The sequence below is a fragment of the Schistocerca cancellata genome, chromosome 8 (genome assembly GCF_023864275.1).
Source record: "Schistocerca cancellata isolate TAMUIC-IGC-003103 chromosome 8, iqSchCanc2.1, whole genome shotgun sequence".
NCBI classification, from domain to species: domain Eukaryota; kingdom Metazoa; phylum Arthropoda; class Insecta; order Orthoptera; family Acrididae; genus Schistocerca; species Schistocerca cancellata.
In genome coordinates, this window is record NC_064633.1 from 176,348,518 (window position 1) to 176,366,000 (window position 17,483).

The window sequence follows — 17,483 nt, forward strand, 5'->3', positions numbered from 1 at the left end:
AATTTATGTACATAATGAGCTGTATTCTTAAGACCAATCCATAGAGCGCTTTGGTTGCATGAGGAACCGATCTGTATTTTAGCATTTTTTAGTGTTGTCCACAGAGCCCACTAAGAAAAAGTATGTCCTACGTCACCGTATGGATGTGCCGGCTGATACCCAGGGCGCGTTATTTATCTGTCTGCTTGCTGGCGGCATAGAATCACATTGTAAGCTAGTAGAGTTTTTCACTTCTCCAACTTCCTAAATTTTACTTAATACTAAGCAATGTGGGACGCCCCGCAGGGCTCTGAGTTGTTTATACTATTCCCTTTAATGTAGCTGACTTAATATTTTTATTGTAATATAAGAGGCGTTCAAAAAGAAACGAGCCGGAGGCATAATTACAGAAATCAGCACCAGTATGTTAGAACTGGCTGTTGAGACAATTGTCCCACAGTGACAGAACGCAGTGAATGCCTGTATCATAAGATTCCTGGGGCTGCAATATTAACCAGTTCCACACGTACAGCTGGACGTCGTCGTCCGAGGTGAATCGTTTGCCCCTCGGAGCCTTTTTAACGGGATCAAAAATGGCGTAATCACAGGGAAAGAGGTCCGGACTGTATGGAGGGTGACCGAGAACCTCCCATTTGGATTTCTGCAGAAGGACCCCATGGCTGAGATTGCCTGGTCGTCTTGATTTGATCTCCTGGCGAAGGGTGGTGTAGGTTTGAGTGTAACGGCCGGCCGGAGTGGCCGAGCGGTTCTAGGCGCTGCAGTCTGGAACCGCGCGACCGCTACGGTCGCAGGTTCGAATCCTGCCTTGGGCATGGATGTGTGTGATGTCCTTAGGTTAGTTAGGTTTAAGTAGTTCTAAGTTCTAGGGGACTGATGACCTCATAAGTTAAGTCCCATAGTGCTCAGAGCCATTTGAAGCATTTTCTGGATTGTTTGTGGCTAAGAGGGCATTCACTGGGCATTCACTGTTGTTCTGTGCTGCAGGAAGTGAATCAGAAGGGGGCCATCTTGGTCAAAGAAGAACGTCAGCACAACATTTCCTGCACTCCTGTGGATGGCCTTGGCTTTTTTTGGTAGTGGTGACCTTGGATGCTTCCACTGGAGACTTCGTTGTTTTGATTCTGGTTCGAAGTGATGACACCATGACTCATCCGCAGCTCCCACTGGTGCTAGGAACGCATTCTCTTCCCGAGCATAGCGCTGCACATGAGCAAGACAGTGGGCCGTTCGAAATGCTTCTTGGTGTGGTTGGCCGGCCGAGGTGGCCAAGCGGTTCTAGGCGCTTCAGTGCAGAACCGCACGAGTGCTACGGTCGCAGGTTCGAATCTGTCTGGGCATGGATGTGTGTGATGTCCTTAGGTTAGTTAAGTTTAAGTAGTTCTACGTTCTAGGAGAATGATGACCTCAGATGTAAAGTCCTATAGTGGTCAAAGACATTTGGTGTGGTTGACGACTGTGGGGCACTCATTGGGCACACACTTTGCGCTTGTGCAGTCGTTCCTTCATGATGATGTGAACACTTCCGACGCTCAATCCGACCACAGCGGCCATGGCTTTCACTGTCACTCGGTGGTCCTTGGTAACGAATGCATCCACCAGCTGGACGATGTCATCGATAATGCAGTGTGGTGTCCCAGACCGTGCGTCATCAGCTTCCTTCCATGAAGCGCCTGTGACACGCCTTGACCTTCCAAGGGACATGCAGTGTTCGCCGTACGTTTGTGACATTCGTTGATGAATGTCCGTCTTCCTCCTCCTTTCGCTGTCAGAAAACGAACAATACTTCTATGCTCTTCTGTTGAAGCCTCCCTGTCACTGTTTGCAATGCGACTGGCAGCGTTGGACGATTGGTGCATGCTGCTCTGTATAGTCACGTGACGTGCACACGTGCCCTCTAGCGACTTGCTGTGAACTTCCACGCTCTGGTCGGAATCACACCTCGGTACACACATTACGATATTACCCTCCTGTCATCGGTTTGCGCATTCTAGACTCCGTCTCGTTTCTTTCTGAACGCCAGTTATATAATACTCTTTGTATTAATTCATACTTGTTGTGTCGCTTAAGCCGAAAATGGTTCAAAGGGACTTGTTGCTTGCTCCAAGATGATTGTATTTACGCCCATAATTTACGACTTTGTCAGTCTTAAATGCAAATATTAAGAACGAAGACTTGCTTAACATTGTTGTAAAAAAGCTCTAGTTCAATATCTTGTTTTTCCGCTCTCTGTAGGTCAGGTATTTGCATCTTAACTAACAAGATGTTTTGTATCTCAAGTGAGGGAGCAAGGTCAGGTCCCGTTGGAGAGTTTGGCCAGTTCCACGAGCTTCCTGGTTTTCGCAGAGGCAACAGAGACATTGGGAATACTGGTCAGTGTGTGAAACGGCGCAAGGGGTTCACACCTGCCTCTTTCAATGTGTGGATCCCATAGACAAGTAAAGTTTATTGTCAAAAATTGTAGTGTACATTTTTGGCTCCATGCCTTCGAGATTAGGTCTAATTGTTGTATTTGCTATCTTGTCAGATTCTGATGTTCTTCCTGTTATAGTGTACCAACGAAAGAAGTTGTTCAAACTGTCAATTTCTTTAAAAGATTAATATTTTAAGCGTAACATTAAAGATTCCAAATTTTTTCTTATTAGCTAGTTTATAAGAGTTAATTATTCTTAGGGCTTCTTCAGATTTTCTCTAATTATTTACCTGTTTGTTTTTTGTAGGGACGTATATTTCATGAAATAATGTTGAATGCTTAAGAAATTGTGGATGTAAATGCTTTTTATGTTAGTGACCTGATACAGGCAATAATGCATGAGTATTATACTATTTATTGGTTTTAACCTCTTAAGAGACATGTTGTGCCTTAATTAGAAGTTTACTTATCTTGTTTCTTGTTAGTTTTATGGAAGAGTCTTGTGTGGTTTAATGTTTTTCCTTGTGATCAGATGGGTCAGTTAGTAATTTTAATGGGACCTTTCAATTATCTTATCAATCCTGTTAATTGCTGGGGCTTGTTATTTATCCAAGACAGAAATGTTTATATTTTTATCAAACGGTGAATATTGTTGAAGAGAAAATTCCTGGGGTCCAATCCTTCCACCTAAGTCCTTTCCCGGAAATCCTAAGGGCGCGAAGGCCTGTAACAGTTGGTGTCCTCAGTGAAAAAGAGGAAGGAATAAAGGAAATGCCAAATGGAATTAATTGTCTACTTAGTACAGAATATGGATTGAGAGTGAAGCAAAGAAATACGAATATCATGAGGAGCAGGTAAAGTGAGATTGGTGGTAAACTTAAGGTCAAAATTTGGAGCCAAAGCGAGGGGAACTAAGTGAGTACTGTTACCTTGTAAGCAACAAGGAGACGAAGAAATTTCTGAGCTTGGACGTTTGGAGCACAGTTTTGTGTTTTAGAGAATCAGAGACTGGAAAAATGTAACAGAAGAGAATCTAAGCCTTTGGGATATGTTGCTGTAGAAAGATGTTGGAAATTAGGTGGTCTGATGAAATAAGGAATGAGGAGAGCCTCCGCATAAACAGCGGAAAAAGGAACAGTGCAACCAATGAGGAAAAGAAGGGACACGATGATAGGGAACAGTTTCTAAGGCACTAGACGGAATTTTAGAGGGTAAAAACTTTAAAGATCATTTGGCCGCATCACACCACTCACAAGACTCATGGCCGAGAAAGGACGTAAGTTTACTTGCGGTGGACGTCTTTGTATGTATGTCTACACAGATATTTTCATGTCCGATTGACACTTTTCCATCTCTACCCTACTTCATTTTTCTTCAGTGTAAGCAATGAGGAATTGTCAATTGCACGTTAAGTAAAGATGTCTTCTCAAGGACAGATATTAATTCGATAAATTATCATTTTGTTGGATGGAGCTGCTGTCAATCACATTTCCGTTAAGGAAGAGCAGAATACAAGGGTCCTTGGTGCAGCAGTGCTAGATCAGTTCATTGTGCGTGCTGCAAGGTACCTCATGAACGACACACGTTAGTGTAGTTTAATCATACTGGTCAAACCTTTTAATCTAATCTCATGTTAGAAAGAATACCGAATGTGCTCTTAAGAATGTGATCAACAATTCCCAAAATCGAAACGCTACTGTATGAATGCTTTTTTAAAAGACGTATAAAATTACGACCAGTTACCACTTAGTCTATGTCCAAAGCTACTAGGTTGAGAATCATGAACGTACTAAAAAGAGTCAGATTTTCTTCAGATCTTAGAACGAATCGCCATCAACATTTGAAATGTCAGTTTTCACGTAAAAGTTACTGATGTGGAACACAATGGGTTACAGTTTTTTTTTGTCTCATAGACGATGCTTGTCTCTTCTGGTCAGAGTACATATATTAAAAGGGCCTGGTGTGCATACCTGCGCGCCTAAGTGTGTATGTGTGTGTGTGTGTGTGTGTGTGTGTGTGTGTGAGAGAGTGAGAGTGAGAGATAGAGGGGGGGGGGGGGGAAAGAGCTACCAAAAGTCGCCTTCGCTTTCGGTGATGCTTTTAGAGTGGTGAATATAACATTGTTGTTCGTTTCTTATTCTCTTTGCCTTTACTTCATGTTTGTGTACCTTACGACCTCTTCCAACCCGGACTTGCCATTATTATGTTTAAAAATTGTACTTGTGTGTAAATGTGTACTCAGTGTTTAGTTTCTTCAGGAACATATTCTCTCTTGACTTGTAGATGCCAGTTATACATTCTTGCTTTACTGTCTGGGAACGCATTTTTTTTTTCAGACCAGCTTTTCCGTGGAGAGCTGTGAGTACAGCACAATATGTTGCAGTTTGTGAAAACATTTAGCACATATTTCAAAATGGTGCTTATGGAAGCGGTGTCCTAATAAGGTAACACAAGTCTCGGCTGATCAATAGTTACTCAACCGTTTCTGAAAAAATGATGGTGGGTATTTTCCATGTACTATATGTGCCTTTCACCGCGCGATATGCCCAGACAAAATGGTGGCACAGTGATCAGCGTCCAGGGGTCTTAATTTTGCGACCTGTGTTTTAAATCCTATTACTACTTTTATTGTCGTTTTTTATTTATACTCACACGCCCGTTGAAGATCACTACACGAATTTTTTTCCGGTTTACATTGATATAACGTTGCCCTTATACGTCTACTAACTGTATGTCAGATGAATTGATTTTAAAAACAGAAAAATGGAAAAATAACTTGAAACTGCTTTCGGCGGAACTCCTCTAGTGTTATTGTTTCATAATCAACTGTAAGTACCAGTTGCAGGAAAAGTAATTCGTTAAGCATTGTATGCCATCAAATTATGGCCAATGCGCGAAAACTTCATCAATATTAACAACGTTTCTTTGCCGTGAGAGATTCCTAGAAAGAAATGTCACTGTGGCAAACTTGCCTTCGCGCGATGCTTGTAGGGATCGGAATAGCTATCTCTCGAATGCTTCTACGATCGGTATCATCCAAGGGTACGTACCAAACCTACCTGATGTGTAAACTTATGAATGAAATGTAAGAATTAACACAAGAAGTGATATGAGAATGAAATATCAGAATATAAGAATTTGAAAAGATTGTAACCCCACAAATGTGTGTGAGTTACGAAGGGACCAGACTACTGAAGTCATCCTTGAACTACCTTATGCTAAAAACAACACACACACCCATGCCCGAGGTATTACTCTGTGGTGTCACCGCCAGACACCACACTTGCTAGGTGGTAGCTTTTAAATCGGCCGCGGTCCGCTAGTATACGACGGACCCGCGTGTCGCCACTGTCAGTAATTGCAGACCGAGCGCCACCACACGGCAGGTCTAGAGAGACGTACTAGCACTCACCCCAGTTGTACAGCCGACGTTGCTAGCCATGGTTCACTGAGAATTACGCTCTCATTTGCCGAGACGATAGTTAGCATAGCCTTCAGCTACTTTTGCTACGACCTAGCAAGGCACCATTACCAATTGATATTGTGATTATAAAGCCTGCCTCACGCCAGCCTGCGTGAGCTTTTAGCGTGCATTTCGGTCTCCTCAAACAAAACAGTGTTGGCACTTCTGCCGACACTTCATACTCGAACCTCCGGCAGGGAAGGGGGGGCAGGGGTGGGGGGTGGTGCAATTCTTGTCATGGCGCCACAAACCGTATGGCCATTCACCGCAGTATAATCCCACAACATAATATACATGCATTATTGAATAATGGATCTGTGACACTTGTTCTGATATCCAGTTATTGATTGTTGTTGTGGTCTTCAGTCGGAGACTGGTTTGATGCAGCTCTCCATGCTACTCTATCCTGTATAACTTTCTTCATCTCCCAGTACTTACTGCAACCTACGTCCTACTGATTCTGCTTAGTGTATTCATCTCTTGGCCTCCCTCTACGATTTTTACGCTGCACGCTGCCCTCCAATGCTAAATTTGTGACCCCCTGATGCCTCAGAACATGTCCTACCAACCGGTCCCTTCTTCTAGTCAAGTTGTGCCACAAACTCCTCTTCTCCCCAATTCTATTCAATATCTCCTCATTAGTTATGTGATCTACCCATCTAATCTTCAGCATTCTTCAGAAGCACCACATTTCGAAAGCTTCTATTCTCTTCTTGTCCAAACTATTTATCGTCCATGTTTCACTTCCTTACATGGCTACACTCCATACAAATACTTTCAGAAAAGACTTCCTGACACTTAAATCTGTACTCGATGTTAACAAATTTCTCTTCTTCAGAAACGCTTTCCTTGCCATTGCCAGTCTACATTTTATATCCTCTCTACTTCGACCATCATCAGTTATTTTGCTCCCCAAATATCAAAACTCCTTTACTACTTTAAGTGTCTAATTTCCTAATCTAATTCCGTCAGCATCACCCGACTTAATTCGACTACATTCCATTATCCTCGTTTTGCTTTTGTTGATGTTCATCTTATATCCTCCTTTCAAGATACTGTCCATTCCGGTCAGCTGCTATTCCAAGTCCTCTGCTGTCTCTGATAGAATTACAATGTCATCGGTGAACCTCAAAATTTTTATTTCTTTTCCATGGATTTTAATACCTATTCTGAAATTTTTTTTCGTTTCCTTTACTGCTTGCTCAATATACAGATTGAATAACATCGGGGAGAGGCTACAACCCTATCTCACTCCCTTCCCAACCACTGCTTCGCTTTCGTGCCCCTCAGCTCTTATAACTGCCATCTGGTTTTTGTACAACTTGTAAATAGCCTTTGACTTCCTGTATTTTACCCCTGCCATCTTTAGAATTTGAAAGAGAGTATTGCAGTCAACATTGTCAAAAGCTTTCTCTAAGTCTACAAATGCTAGAAACGTAGGTTTGCCTTTCCTTAATCTATTTTCTAAGATAAGTCGTAAGGGCAGTATTGCCTCACGTGTTCCAACATTTCTACGGAATCCAAACTGATCTTCCCCGAGGTCGGCTTCTACAAGTTTTTCCATTCATCTGTAGAGATTTCGCGTTAGTATTTTGCACCTGTAACTTATTAAACTGATAGTTCGGCAATTTTCACATCTATCAATACCTGCACCTGTTTTATTTGGGATTGGAATTATTATATTCTTCTTGATGTCTGAAGGTATTTCGCCTGCCTCATACATGGTAGAGTTTTGTCAGGACTGGCTCTCCTAAGGCCGTCACTAGTTCTAATGGAATCTTGTCTACTTCCAGTGCTTTGTTTCGACTATGGTCTTTCAGTACTCTGTCAAACTCTTCACGCAGTATCGTATCTCCCATTTCATCTTCATCTACATCCTCTTCCATTTCCATAATATTGTCCTCAGTTACCTCGCCCTTGTATAGACCTTCTATATACTCCTTCCACCTTTCTGCTTTCCCTTCTTTGCTTAGAACTGGATTTCCATCTGAGCTCTTGATATTCATACAAGTGGTTCTATTTTCTCCAAAGGTCTCTTTAATTTTCCTGTAGGCAGTATCTATCTTACCCCTAGTGAGATAAGCCTCTACATCCTTACATTTGTCCTCTAGCCATCCCTGCTTAGCCAATCTGCACTTCCTGTCGATCTCATTTTCGAGACGTTTGTATTCCTTTTTGCCTGCTTCATTTACTGCATTTTTATATTTTCTCCTGACATCAATTAAATTCAATATTTCTTCTGTTAGCCAAGGATTTCTACTAGCCCTCGCCTTTTTACCTACTTGATCCTCTGCTGCTTTCACTACTTCATCCCTCAGAGTTACCCATTCTTCTTCTACTGTATTTCTTTCCCCCATTCCCGTCAATTGTTCCCTTATGCTCCCCCTGAAACTCTGTGCAACCTCTGGTTTAGTCAGTTTATCCAGGTTCCATCTCCTTAATTTTCCACCTTTTTGCAGTTTCTTCAGTTTTATTCTACAGTTCATAACCAATAGATTGTGGTCGGAGTCCACATCTGTCCCTGGAAATGTCATACAATTTAAAACCTGGTTCCTACATCTCTGTCTTACTATTACATAATCTATCCATTATATAATCTGTCTGATCCAGTTATAAGATTACAATTAATATAACACCCCTTTACCTCTGACTTGATAGGAATCATTCGTGTGCTAACCTTCTACACCCACGGGTAGGTGAAGAAGAACAATAAAATTAAAATTAAAAAATATAATAAGTATAACAGTAATGGGATTTCGAACACAGGTCACAAAATTAAGAACCCGCGAAATTGACCACTTTTCTTTTTTAATGCGAAACCTGGCAGAAAAGGAACATAAAGTACCTCAAAAATACCTCGACAACTTTGATAGCCGTTTTGTCAGAAACTGCCGAGTATCTACGGATAAACCGAGACACGTGTTCCCTAGAAATCAAGTGATGGCACTCGCTGTGTACTCCTCGTTAGCACAAGCAGGTTTAGCTGAAAAGATATCTTTAGTTCTCACTATAACATATCCACAATATCGGGTGGCATAGGTAGACTCTCATAGCTCTTGTGAGATTAAATTTGAACGGAAACGTCTGCCTTTGAGGCACACATCTCAAAATTACCGGCTTTTACTTTCTCTCTTTAAAACCCTAAGGGAAGAGCATTCTTACAAATTTTCTTCAAGAAACGATTTAGTTGTGAATGAAAAGGTAATGGAATAGTATTCTGTTGCTCATACACGATACTTGTTCGACAGAAAGGTCGTGCAGCTCAACAGAAAAATCATAAAATCCCATTGATAGTCTTTGGACTGAACTGCCACGGAACTGTTTTAAAGCCCTGGGCCGACAACTACATGCCCCATTCGCGGCACTCGACTAGACAGTCTACCTGAGATCGTTCTAATAATCACAACGAAAAGCTGAGCTCTGAGAACGGCGGGAATTCTCATTAATGATACATGTTTTTTACTTTAATGTGTCGAAATGGACGGTACGCCATATTTAAAACCACAGAAAAAGTATTCTTACGTGAATTCCACGACGGAACTATCGGAAGAGTTGTGATTGAAAGCTGTATATCCCTGAACGGTTCTGCAGTTTGGAAACAGGAAAGTACTGGTAAGGTATTTTTCACTAGATACAAATGTTTCACTAGTGTCTTCATATTGTTGTTTATTATATCACGGTCTTCCTGGAATAGTTTTTATTATATTTCTTGCAATGAAATGAAATGTACATCCGGAAATTTTGGCCAGGAATCCCCCTCTGGGAACTTCGGCCGCCTGGTGCAAGTCTGTTATTTGAGTTGTGCGTCGAGAATGATGAAGTGATGGTGCGAACAAAACACACACACACTACAGATCCGAGTGTGGAAAATCCTGAGCCCGGCCGTGAAATAAAACAATTGCAGTTGAGGATAGGAGTTTCCAGTTATTAACTATTTTTTCAGTCACTAACAAAAGAAAAAGAATTAGTGCATCAGCTGCAAGTACATGAACAAAGTATATTCGTATTTCCACAAAATACCGGATATAACGGGTATAAGAAGTGATAGTTTTATATGTGTCACATAAATTTGTGCACACGTAAGTGTGTTGGTTGTTTCTCCTCTGCATTAAACAGTGCCACAAACAGTGATGCATTTACGGCCGTACAGAAAACACCAGGTCGTAAAGTTTGTCACCTAAATGTAAGATGCCTGTCAGTATAGACTAACCGTTTTGCGGCCATTTGTCCACACTTCAACACTTTAACCGCTGCCCAGGAGAAAATAAGCACTAATGGCTTGCTCTCGCTACACATACTTGGAGCTAATAACCAAGCTAAAAACAAACTTCTAAGAGGCATAATTATTATTAGTCTGCAAATTACGTAAATACTGATGTAATGTCGTTCAGTCACCAAGAAAAATATGTGCACTTATACCCATTCAACCATATACATCTGTTTGGACCACAACTGCGAGTAGAATGATTCCTGTTAACTAAGTTTAATCTCATTTTTGTTTCAATTAACACCGGGCCACGTTCCTGGTTTTAGTTATTATTTTCCTTTGAAACAAACGGAAACTTAGTCGTTGGATTGTTATTTGCGTGCGTTAGTGCATGTCACTACCGGATGGCGATTGGTGTGCTGCATAACAATAACAAGATGCGATGCTTATGACACCTTATCCGTGGCTGCTATTGCAGACATCATGGACGTTGACTCCGCTACGGTGAGGGTCCGATCAGGGGAAGGACGGAGATCAACAGGAACTGGCGTTGCCATCAGTTCATCATCATAAAATTGGCGATAATGTTCAGCAAAGGCAGACAGCACTGCCGCCTGTGTTGTGTGGTGAACACCATCGGAGGTAGTGATGTTGGGGACGAAAAGTCGACGTCGACGACTATGGTCGGATGCGGCATGGATTGTGGATGGGGTTTCGTCGTGGAGGAGGTCTTGTCGTCGGGAACGCACCACAATACCATGCAGTCGTGCACGTTGGAGAGAGAGGAGACGAGCTTTAGTACGCTGTCATGCCCTATGGGTGTCAGGCGGTGGAGGGAGCGCATCGAGCTCACGGAGGACGGCGTAGTAAAAATTTGTGGTGTCGCGATGCCATGCTGCTGCTTCCTCGCCACATTGCATGAAGACCTTTCTGATCGCAGGTTTGGCACATTTGAGCCACCAATGGAACGTGGATGTGTACTGCGGGAGACGTCTTTCGCAAGACGCCCATGTAGTGGCAATACATTGTCGGCAGTGTGGATCATTAAGGAGGGAGGTATTAAGCTTCCAGTAACCTCTGCTGCGCCACACTGACTGAGGTGGCAGAGCCAGGGAGCAAATGACGGCGCAGTGGTCCGAAAATGCAAGGGGCCATCGTTCAGCTTGGGCGACTTCATTGCCAAGGTGGGCAGAGACTTAAAATCTGTCCAGTCTGCTCGCAGAATGTGCTGTATAATGGGTAAAACCGGGGGTATTGCCATGAATTTTCTCCCAAACGTCCACTAGATGAAAATCTTCGATTAAGGTGAGCAGCGCCGGGCATGGCGAATAACCAGGCATTTGGTCCTGCGGATGGAGGACGCAGTTGAAATCGCCTCCCATGATAAGGCGATTATAGCATCCAGAAAACAGGGGCGCCACATCACGTCCGAAGAAAGTGGATCGCTGCTGACGGTTAGTGGAGCCAGACGGAGCGTAGATATTGATGACGCGCGTGTCGAAGATGGTAACAGCCATGCCCCTTCCACAGGGAAGGATTGTTGTGCCCTTGAGTGGGATTCCTTCGCGTATGTAGAAAGCCACACTCCACGCCCTGATTGATCACATGTGGACGTGTATGAGTCTTAGCCGTAGACTGGTGGTAGTGTGGCAACGCGTAGTTCCTGAAGAAGGGCGACGTCGACGTCAGAGGCCCGAAGCATGTCACATAGGAGTTGCAGCTTGGGTGCAGTGCCGATCATGTTGATGTTCAGTGTGGCGAACCGGTACGTTTGTTTCAGTGGTGGTGGACGCGCATCTACCATCACCAAGGGCAGTATGAAGATGGCACCGACAGGAAGTCCCGTCCCATCAGCTGCAGTGCCTCGCTTTTGATGTTCAGGCAGTCTTGTCCGGCGGAGGCAATTCATCCGGAGGAGGGGGCGTATCTTCCTCAACGTCGTCGGCCCAAGCTCTTGTGACGTGAGTCTGTCCAATGTCCATGGGAATTGTGTCGTGGTGGGAGAGATCTGGAGTTGTCGGCGGGGAGACAGGCGTCTCAACCTGCGCACCGTTCGTTACATTGTGCGTGGCGACCTCCATGGTGGTCTCGTCCTGCGAAACGTCTTGTTCATCGTGAAAGTTGTCCGCCAACTTCTGCGTGGAAATGTCGGCTGGGTGGGTGTCATCTTCGTCGTCGCGGGTCGCGACGCTTTGAGAGCCCGTGGGTGAACGGCGACGGTGTTTGCACCTACGTGGCGAGCGTTGTTTGCGCACGTGTTCCTCAGTGTCGGACGACGGCAAGGAGGAGCGTCGACCTGGTTCGAAGGCGTCGGTGGGTACAATGAAATTGTTAAACAGGTGTTGTGAAGAAGTACTGTTCTCCTCAGCGTCCGGTGTGGGAGCCTGTTTGGCGGCAAGGTTGTCAGGTGGGACGTCCGCACCGTCCATAGGTGACTGGGACGGTGGGACGTGCGGATCGGAAGGACTGGGCGACGGAATGGACGAAACTGTAGAGGTGGCAAGAGCCGCTGCGTAAGTGACCGGTAGGGCGGTCATCGTGGTTGTGACGGACGCTTCCGACAACGGGAGCTGCGCGACACGTCGTTGAATGCATTCAGACCGTAGGTGACCCTCTTTCCCGCAACCGGAACAGGTCCGAGGTTGGCCGTCGTACATTATAATGGCACGGCAGCCTCCGATACGTAGATAGGAAGGCACGTGTTTCTGCAACTCGATGCGGACCTGTCTAACACCGTTTAAAACGGGATAGGTTTGAAATTCTACCCATCGTTCGGCAACATGTTCCAGAACGTTGCCATAGGGACGGAGCGCCTCGATGACGACGTCTGCAGGTAGTTCGAACGGCAGTTCGAAGATCCTTATCGTCCGTGTCCCGAGACCTGCGTGATCGACGGTAACGATTCCAACGTTGCCGTCGGAATGGCAGTAGCGCAGTCCCCGTTTTGCCTCTTGAAGCATCTTGTCGCACGCCGCATCGTTGATCATTTTGACGTAGACGGTACTGCTAACTATGGACAAGTCGATACCATGTAGATCCGTTGGTGGTATTTTAACTTCATCGCGAATAAATCATTCTACCTCCAGGGCCTTGGGTCGGGCGAAGTCGGAACAAAAGTTGAAACGTAATGTCTTCTTCCGATAGTTGTTCGCCGTGGTGGTCTAGAAGAGAAAACGGCACGTAGCAGCGGCCGAAGTAAACACAAACACACGGTGCGCGCCTCGCCCGCAGCGCTCTGGCGCGTGACCGCCTCGCAGCACTGCCGACGGTAGACTGTGCAGAAAAAGTATTCTGATGTGAATTCCACGACGGAACTATCGGAAGAGGTGTGATTGAAAGCTGTATATCGCTGAACGGTTCTGCAGTTTGGAAACAGGAAAGTACTGCTAAGGTATTTTTTACTAGATACAAATGTTTCACTCGTATCTTCATATTGTTGTTTATTATATCACGGTCTTGCTGCAATAGTTTTTATTATATTTGTTGCAATGAAATGAAATGTACATGCGGAAATTTCGGCCAGGAATCCCCCTCTGGGAACTTCGGCCGCCTGGTGCAAGTCTTTTATTTGAGTTGTGCGTAGAGAATGATGAAGTGATGGTGCGAACAAAACACACACACACTACAGATCCGAGTGTGGACAATCCTGATCCCGGCCGTGAAATAAAACAATTGCAGTTGAGAATAGGAGTTTCCAGCTATTAACAATTTTTTCAGTCACTAACAAAAGAAAAAGAATTTGTGCATCAGCTGCAAGTACATGAATAAAGTTTATTCGTATTTCCACAAAATACCGGATATAACGGGTATAAGAAGTGATAGTTTTATATGTGTCACTTAAATTTGTGCACACGTAAGTGTGTTGGTTGTTTCTCCTCTGCATTAAACAGTGCTACAAACAGTGATGCATTTACGGCCGTACAGAAAACACCAGGTCGTAAAGTTTGTCACCTAAATGTAAGACGCCTGTCAGTATAGACTAACCGTTTTGCGTCCATTTGTCCACACTTCAACACTTGAACCGCTGCCCAGGAGAAAATAAACACTAATGGCTTGCTCTCGCCATTCATACTTGGAGCTAATAACCAAGCTAAAAACAACTTCTAAGAGGTATAATTATTATTAGTCTGCAAATGACGTAAATACTGATGTAATGTCGTTCAGTCACCAAGAAAAATATGTTCACTTATACCCATTCAACCATATACATCTGTTTGGACCACAACTGCGAGTAGAATGATTCCTGTTAACTAAGTTTCATCTCATTTTTGTTTCAATTAACACCGGGCCACTTTCCTGTTTTTAGTTATTATTTTCCTTTGAAACAAACGGAAACTTAGTCGTTGGATTGTTATTTGTGTGCGTTAGTGCATGTCATTACCGGATGGCGATTGGTGTGCTGCATAACAATAACAAGATGCGATGCTGATGACACCTTATCCGTGGCTGCTATTAACTCCAGGGCTGTGGCTGGGCTGAATTGGACAAGGCGTTTACGTGCTGTAACTCAACCAAATCCTCAGCCACTCCGTGCAATGGCAGAAGTGCCTCACGTTAGACTTAAGCCGTCGGCACACCGACCGTGCTGTCGAACGTTAATGTTGAGCGTACCGAGAACAACGTGCTGCTGAACGCTCAGGAACGATGCGACTTGTGCATACGGTACGTGGACCCCAACGTGTTATACGCGATCGCAACGCACTCCAGGGGCAGTTGAGGGATGTTTCTAGCTCGTAAATCACACTGTTTACTCAACGGGCGCGCGTAAAATTCCCACGTTAGCTCTGTTAAAACGCACATTTCCTCCATCGTCCACGAAAAGGAAAGTACCACGTCCAACCAATAAGGACACAGGCTTGTAAAAGTTCCATTACGACCAGTGCGTTACAAATTTGGAATACTTCTCCACATAAGATAAACATTATTTCATCGTTTCCACATTTTAGTACAACCCCAAGGTCAGTCTTACTTGATCACTGTTCCTACCTAGTAGCAGAATCTTTGCACTTGTGAATTACGAAGCGTAAAAGAAAAAGGACCAAAATATCTTTATACAAGTAGCGCAAGTTGTCCTGTAGATTAAGCCAATCGAACAAAGTCACCCCTCAAAAACAGGTGAACTTATATTTACATAACATCAAACATTATTGTATATACTTATATGAAGCTAATAATAAAGTATCAGAACCTAAAAAACGCAAATGTTAGGAAAAAAAATTGCGAGTGTTAGGACGCGAACCACCGCCCCTTCAAAGACTTATGGCAGGACAGAGACGCTACTCAACACGCTAAACAAACAACAGGCTGCTATATTCTACAACATTGCTTTACCCCTTGCTAAAAACGTTAATCGTGCGATAATTATGTTATTAATTGAAATTTAATTATAACAAATTGTACGAAGAACCATGCATTTTGGGTGGATCTTCAGTGCGTCGCTGCCTTCAAACAGCCTACTCTCATAATACGCTCGTTACAATAATTCTTTTGCCATGAATATGAAGTTTCTCATTAATTTATTGGAACGAATCACACAACTTACAACGGGTTTTCAGTGATTCTCAATTTGCTGGTGCTCAGAAACGGCATATATATGTATAGGCTTGAAATGAATGCCAATATGGCGGCTCACAACTCTGCTGAAGGGAGACAGTGTGCGTGTGACGTAGGTGGCGTTGTGCCATCTCATTGGTCAACGCTCAGACGCACGCTCAGAATATCTGACATGCCAGATATTGCTCTGCACGTTCGGAAAGACTCCCGAAAGTGCTATTAACGCTGTGACGTCAGAAACTCGGCACGCTCAACGCTCAACGTTCGGATGCACGGTCCGTGTGCCGACGGCTTTAGACGTGAAGTGACGCACGTACACTAGCAGTGAAGTAACTCACACCAGAAAGGTCTTCTCTCTCTCGGTGTTTTGCAAAATTTGCTACGTGCGTTCATACATCTAATGGGCCTTGCTTGTTTCCTTCATCCCGGTCCGCAGCTCGTGGTCGTGCGGTAGCGTTCTCGCTTCCCACGCCCGGGTTCCCGGGTTTGATTCCCGGCGGGTTCAGGGATTTTCTCTGCCTCGTGATGACTGGGTGTTATGTGACGTCCTTAGGTTAGTTAGGTTTAAGTAGTTCTAAGTTCTAGGGGACTGATGACCACAGATGTTAAGTGCCATAGTGCTCAGAGCCATTTGAACCTTCATCCCGTCCATCGAATTACTCGTTAACTACTTTCATTGCTGTTGAGAAACAGCATCATTTCCCATTCTAAAGTAAACAAACATTCACCAAGAATGATCCACTCTAAAAGTATTCCTGCGTGGTCTTCGGAAATACTTAGTTGCCCAGCACACCCAAAACTCCATGTCCTCTCGACAAGTCAATTAGTCAAGTATCTCCACTGTTCTATTTGTACTATTTCTCACGTAGTCGGCAGCATTCAGTATCGGCGTGGACCCCTCGAACCACACAACGTTGTTGTCGAGCGTGGTGCTCCCCCTCGACGTTGCTTGTCTGTGACACCGAGAGACTTGTTGTGCCCTCTTATACAAACATTGCATACTTCAGAGGTTTCCATACTATCATGGTAGTAATCCTTTCAAAGAAATAAAACAGGACTAGTATTAATGGACGTTTGCACTTGTGATAGGACTCCCCCTTTACAAAACTATTATTGTGTTAGTGCTTCTCGGATGAATATGCATGTAAGGTGTCTTCACACTTAGTTCCATATTTAATATGAACAATATTGTGTAAAATACAGCGCGATTTTACTACAGATACAGCAAAAGCTGTGTTTACCTTGAGCGCCGCTTGTTAGCAAAGATTCCGGAAGTACATTTTATAATAGAACCAACTCTGATAGACCTGTAACTGCAAATCATTACTTATCCCACGGTCCCGGTTGCCGTTCGTAATAGACCACCAAATCAGTCCATAACCAAAGCGCACGCAAGAAGTCTTCCAAACATTCGTCGTACAGACTTCATCGAAACAGAGTTTTCCCTCTGTGGATAAACGCCAAATAAGCCAAAACTGCTGACAGTTTTCTACACGAATTTCAAAAAGCAGTTTTTCGTTTTTGTGTCCTCATCGTCGACAGCACGCTGATCAGAAACCTTTCTTCCTTTTTTCCTTCTTTCGTTTCTGCCTTCCTTTAGTTCTATCAACAGTTCCCTTGTTTGTTGGATGCTCATTGCCTTGGGGTTAGTCGTTCAGAAATATGTAGACAAAGAAAAACTCTGCCGTTCTAGCCGCAAGCAACCCAATCGGTATCGACCGATCACCATGTCATCCTCAACCAATGCGTCATTTGAATGATCGTCGGGTTTACAAGTGTTGTTAACTGCTACTTCTGATTCAAGTAGGTCGTCAGATAACATAAGGAGGCTGGATGGACCCTCTTCTAGT

At 43.9% G+C, this 17,483-nt stretch overlaps 1 protein-coding gene across 1 annotated transcript in view; it reads right to left on the bottom strand.

Annotated features, from left to right (window-relative positions):
* The window catches only part of LOC126095452 (probable glutamate receptor), a 182,720-nt gene extending 170,559 nt beyond the window's left edge, over positions 1-12,161 (bottom strand). The window contains exon 1 of the mRNA XM_049910245.1: positions 11,964-12,161. Within this exon, the coding sequence (XP_049766202.1) occupies positions 11,964-12,161 (198 nt within the window). The remainder of the gene's footprint in view (positions 1-11,963) is intronic.
* Between the last annotated feature and the right edge of the window lie 5,322 nt (positions 12,162-17,483).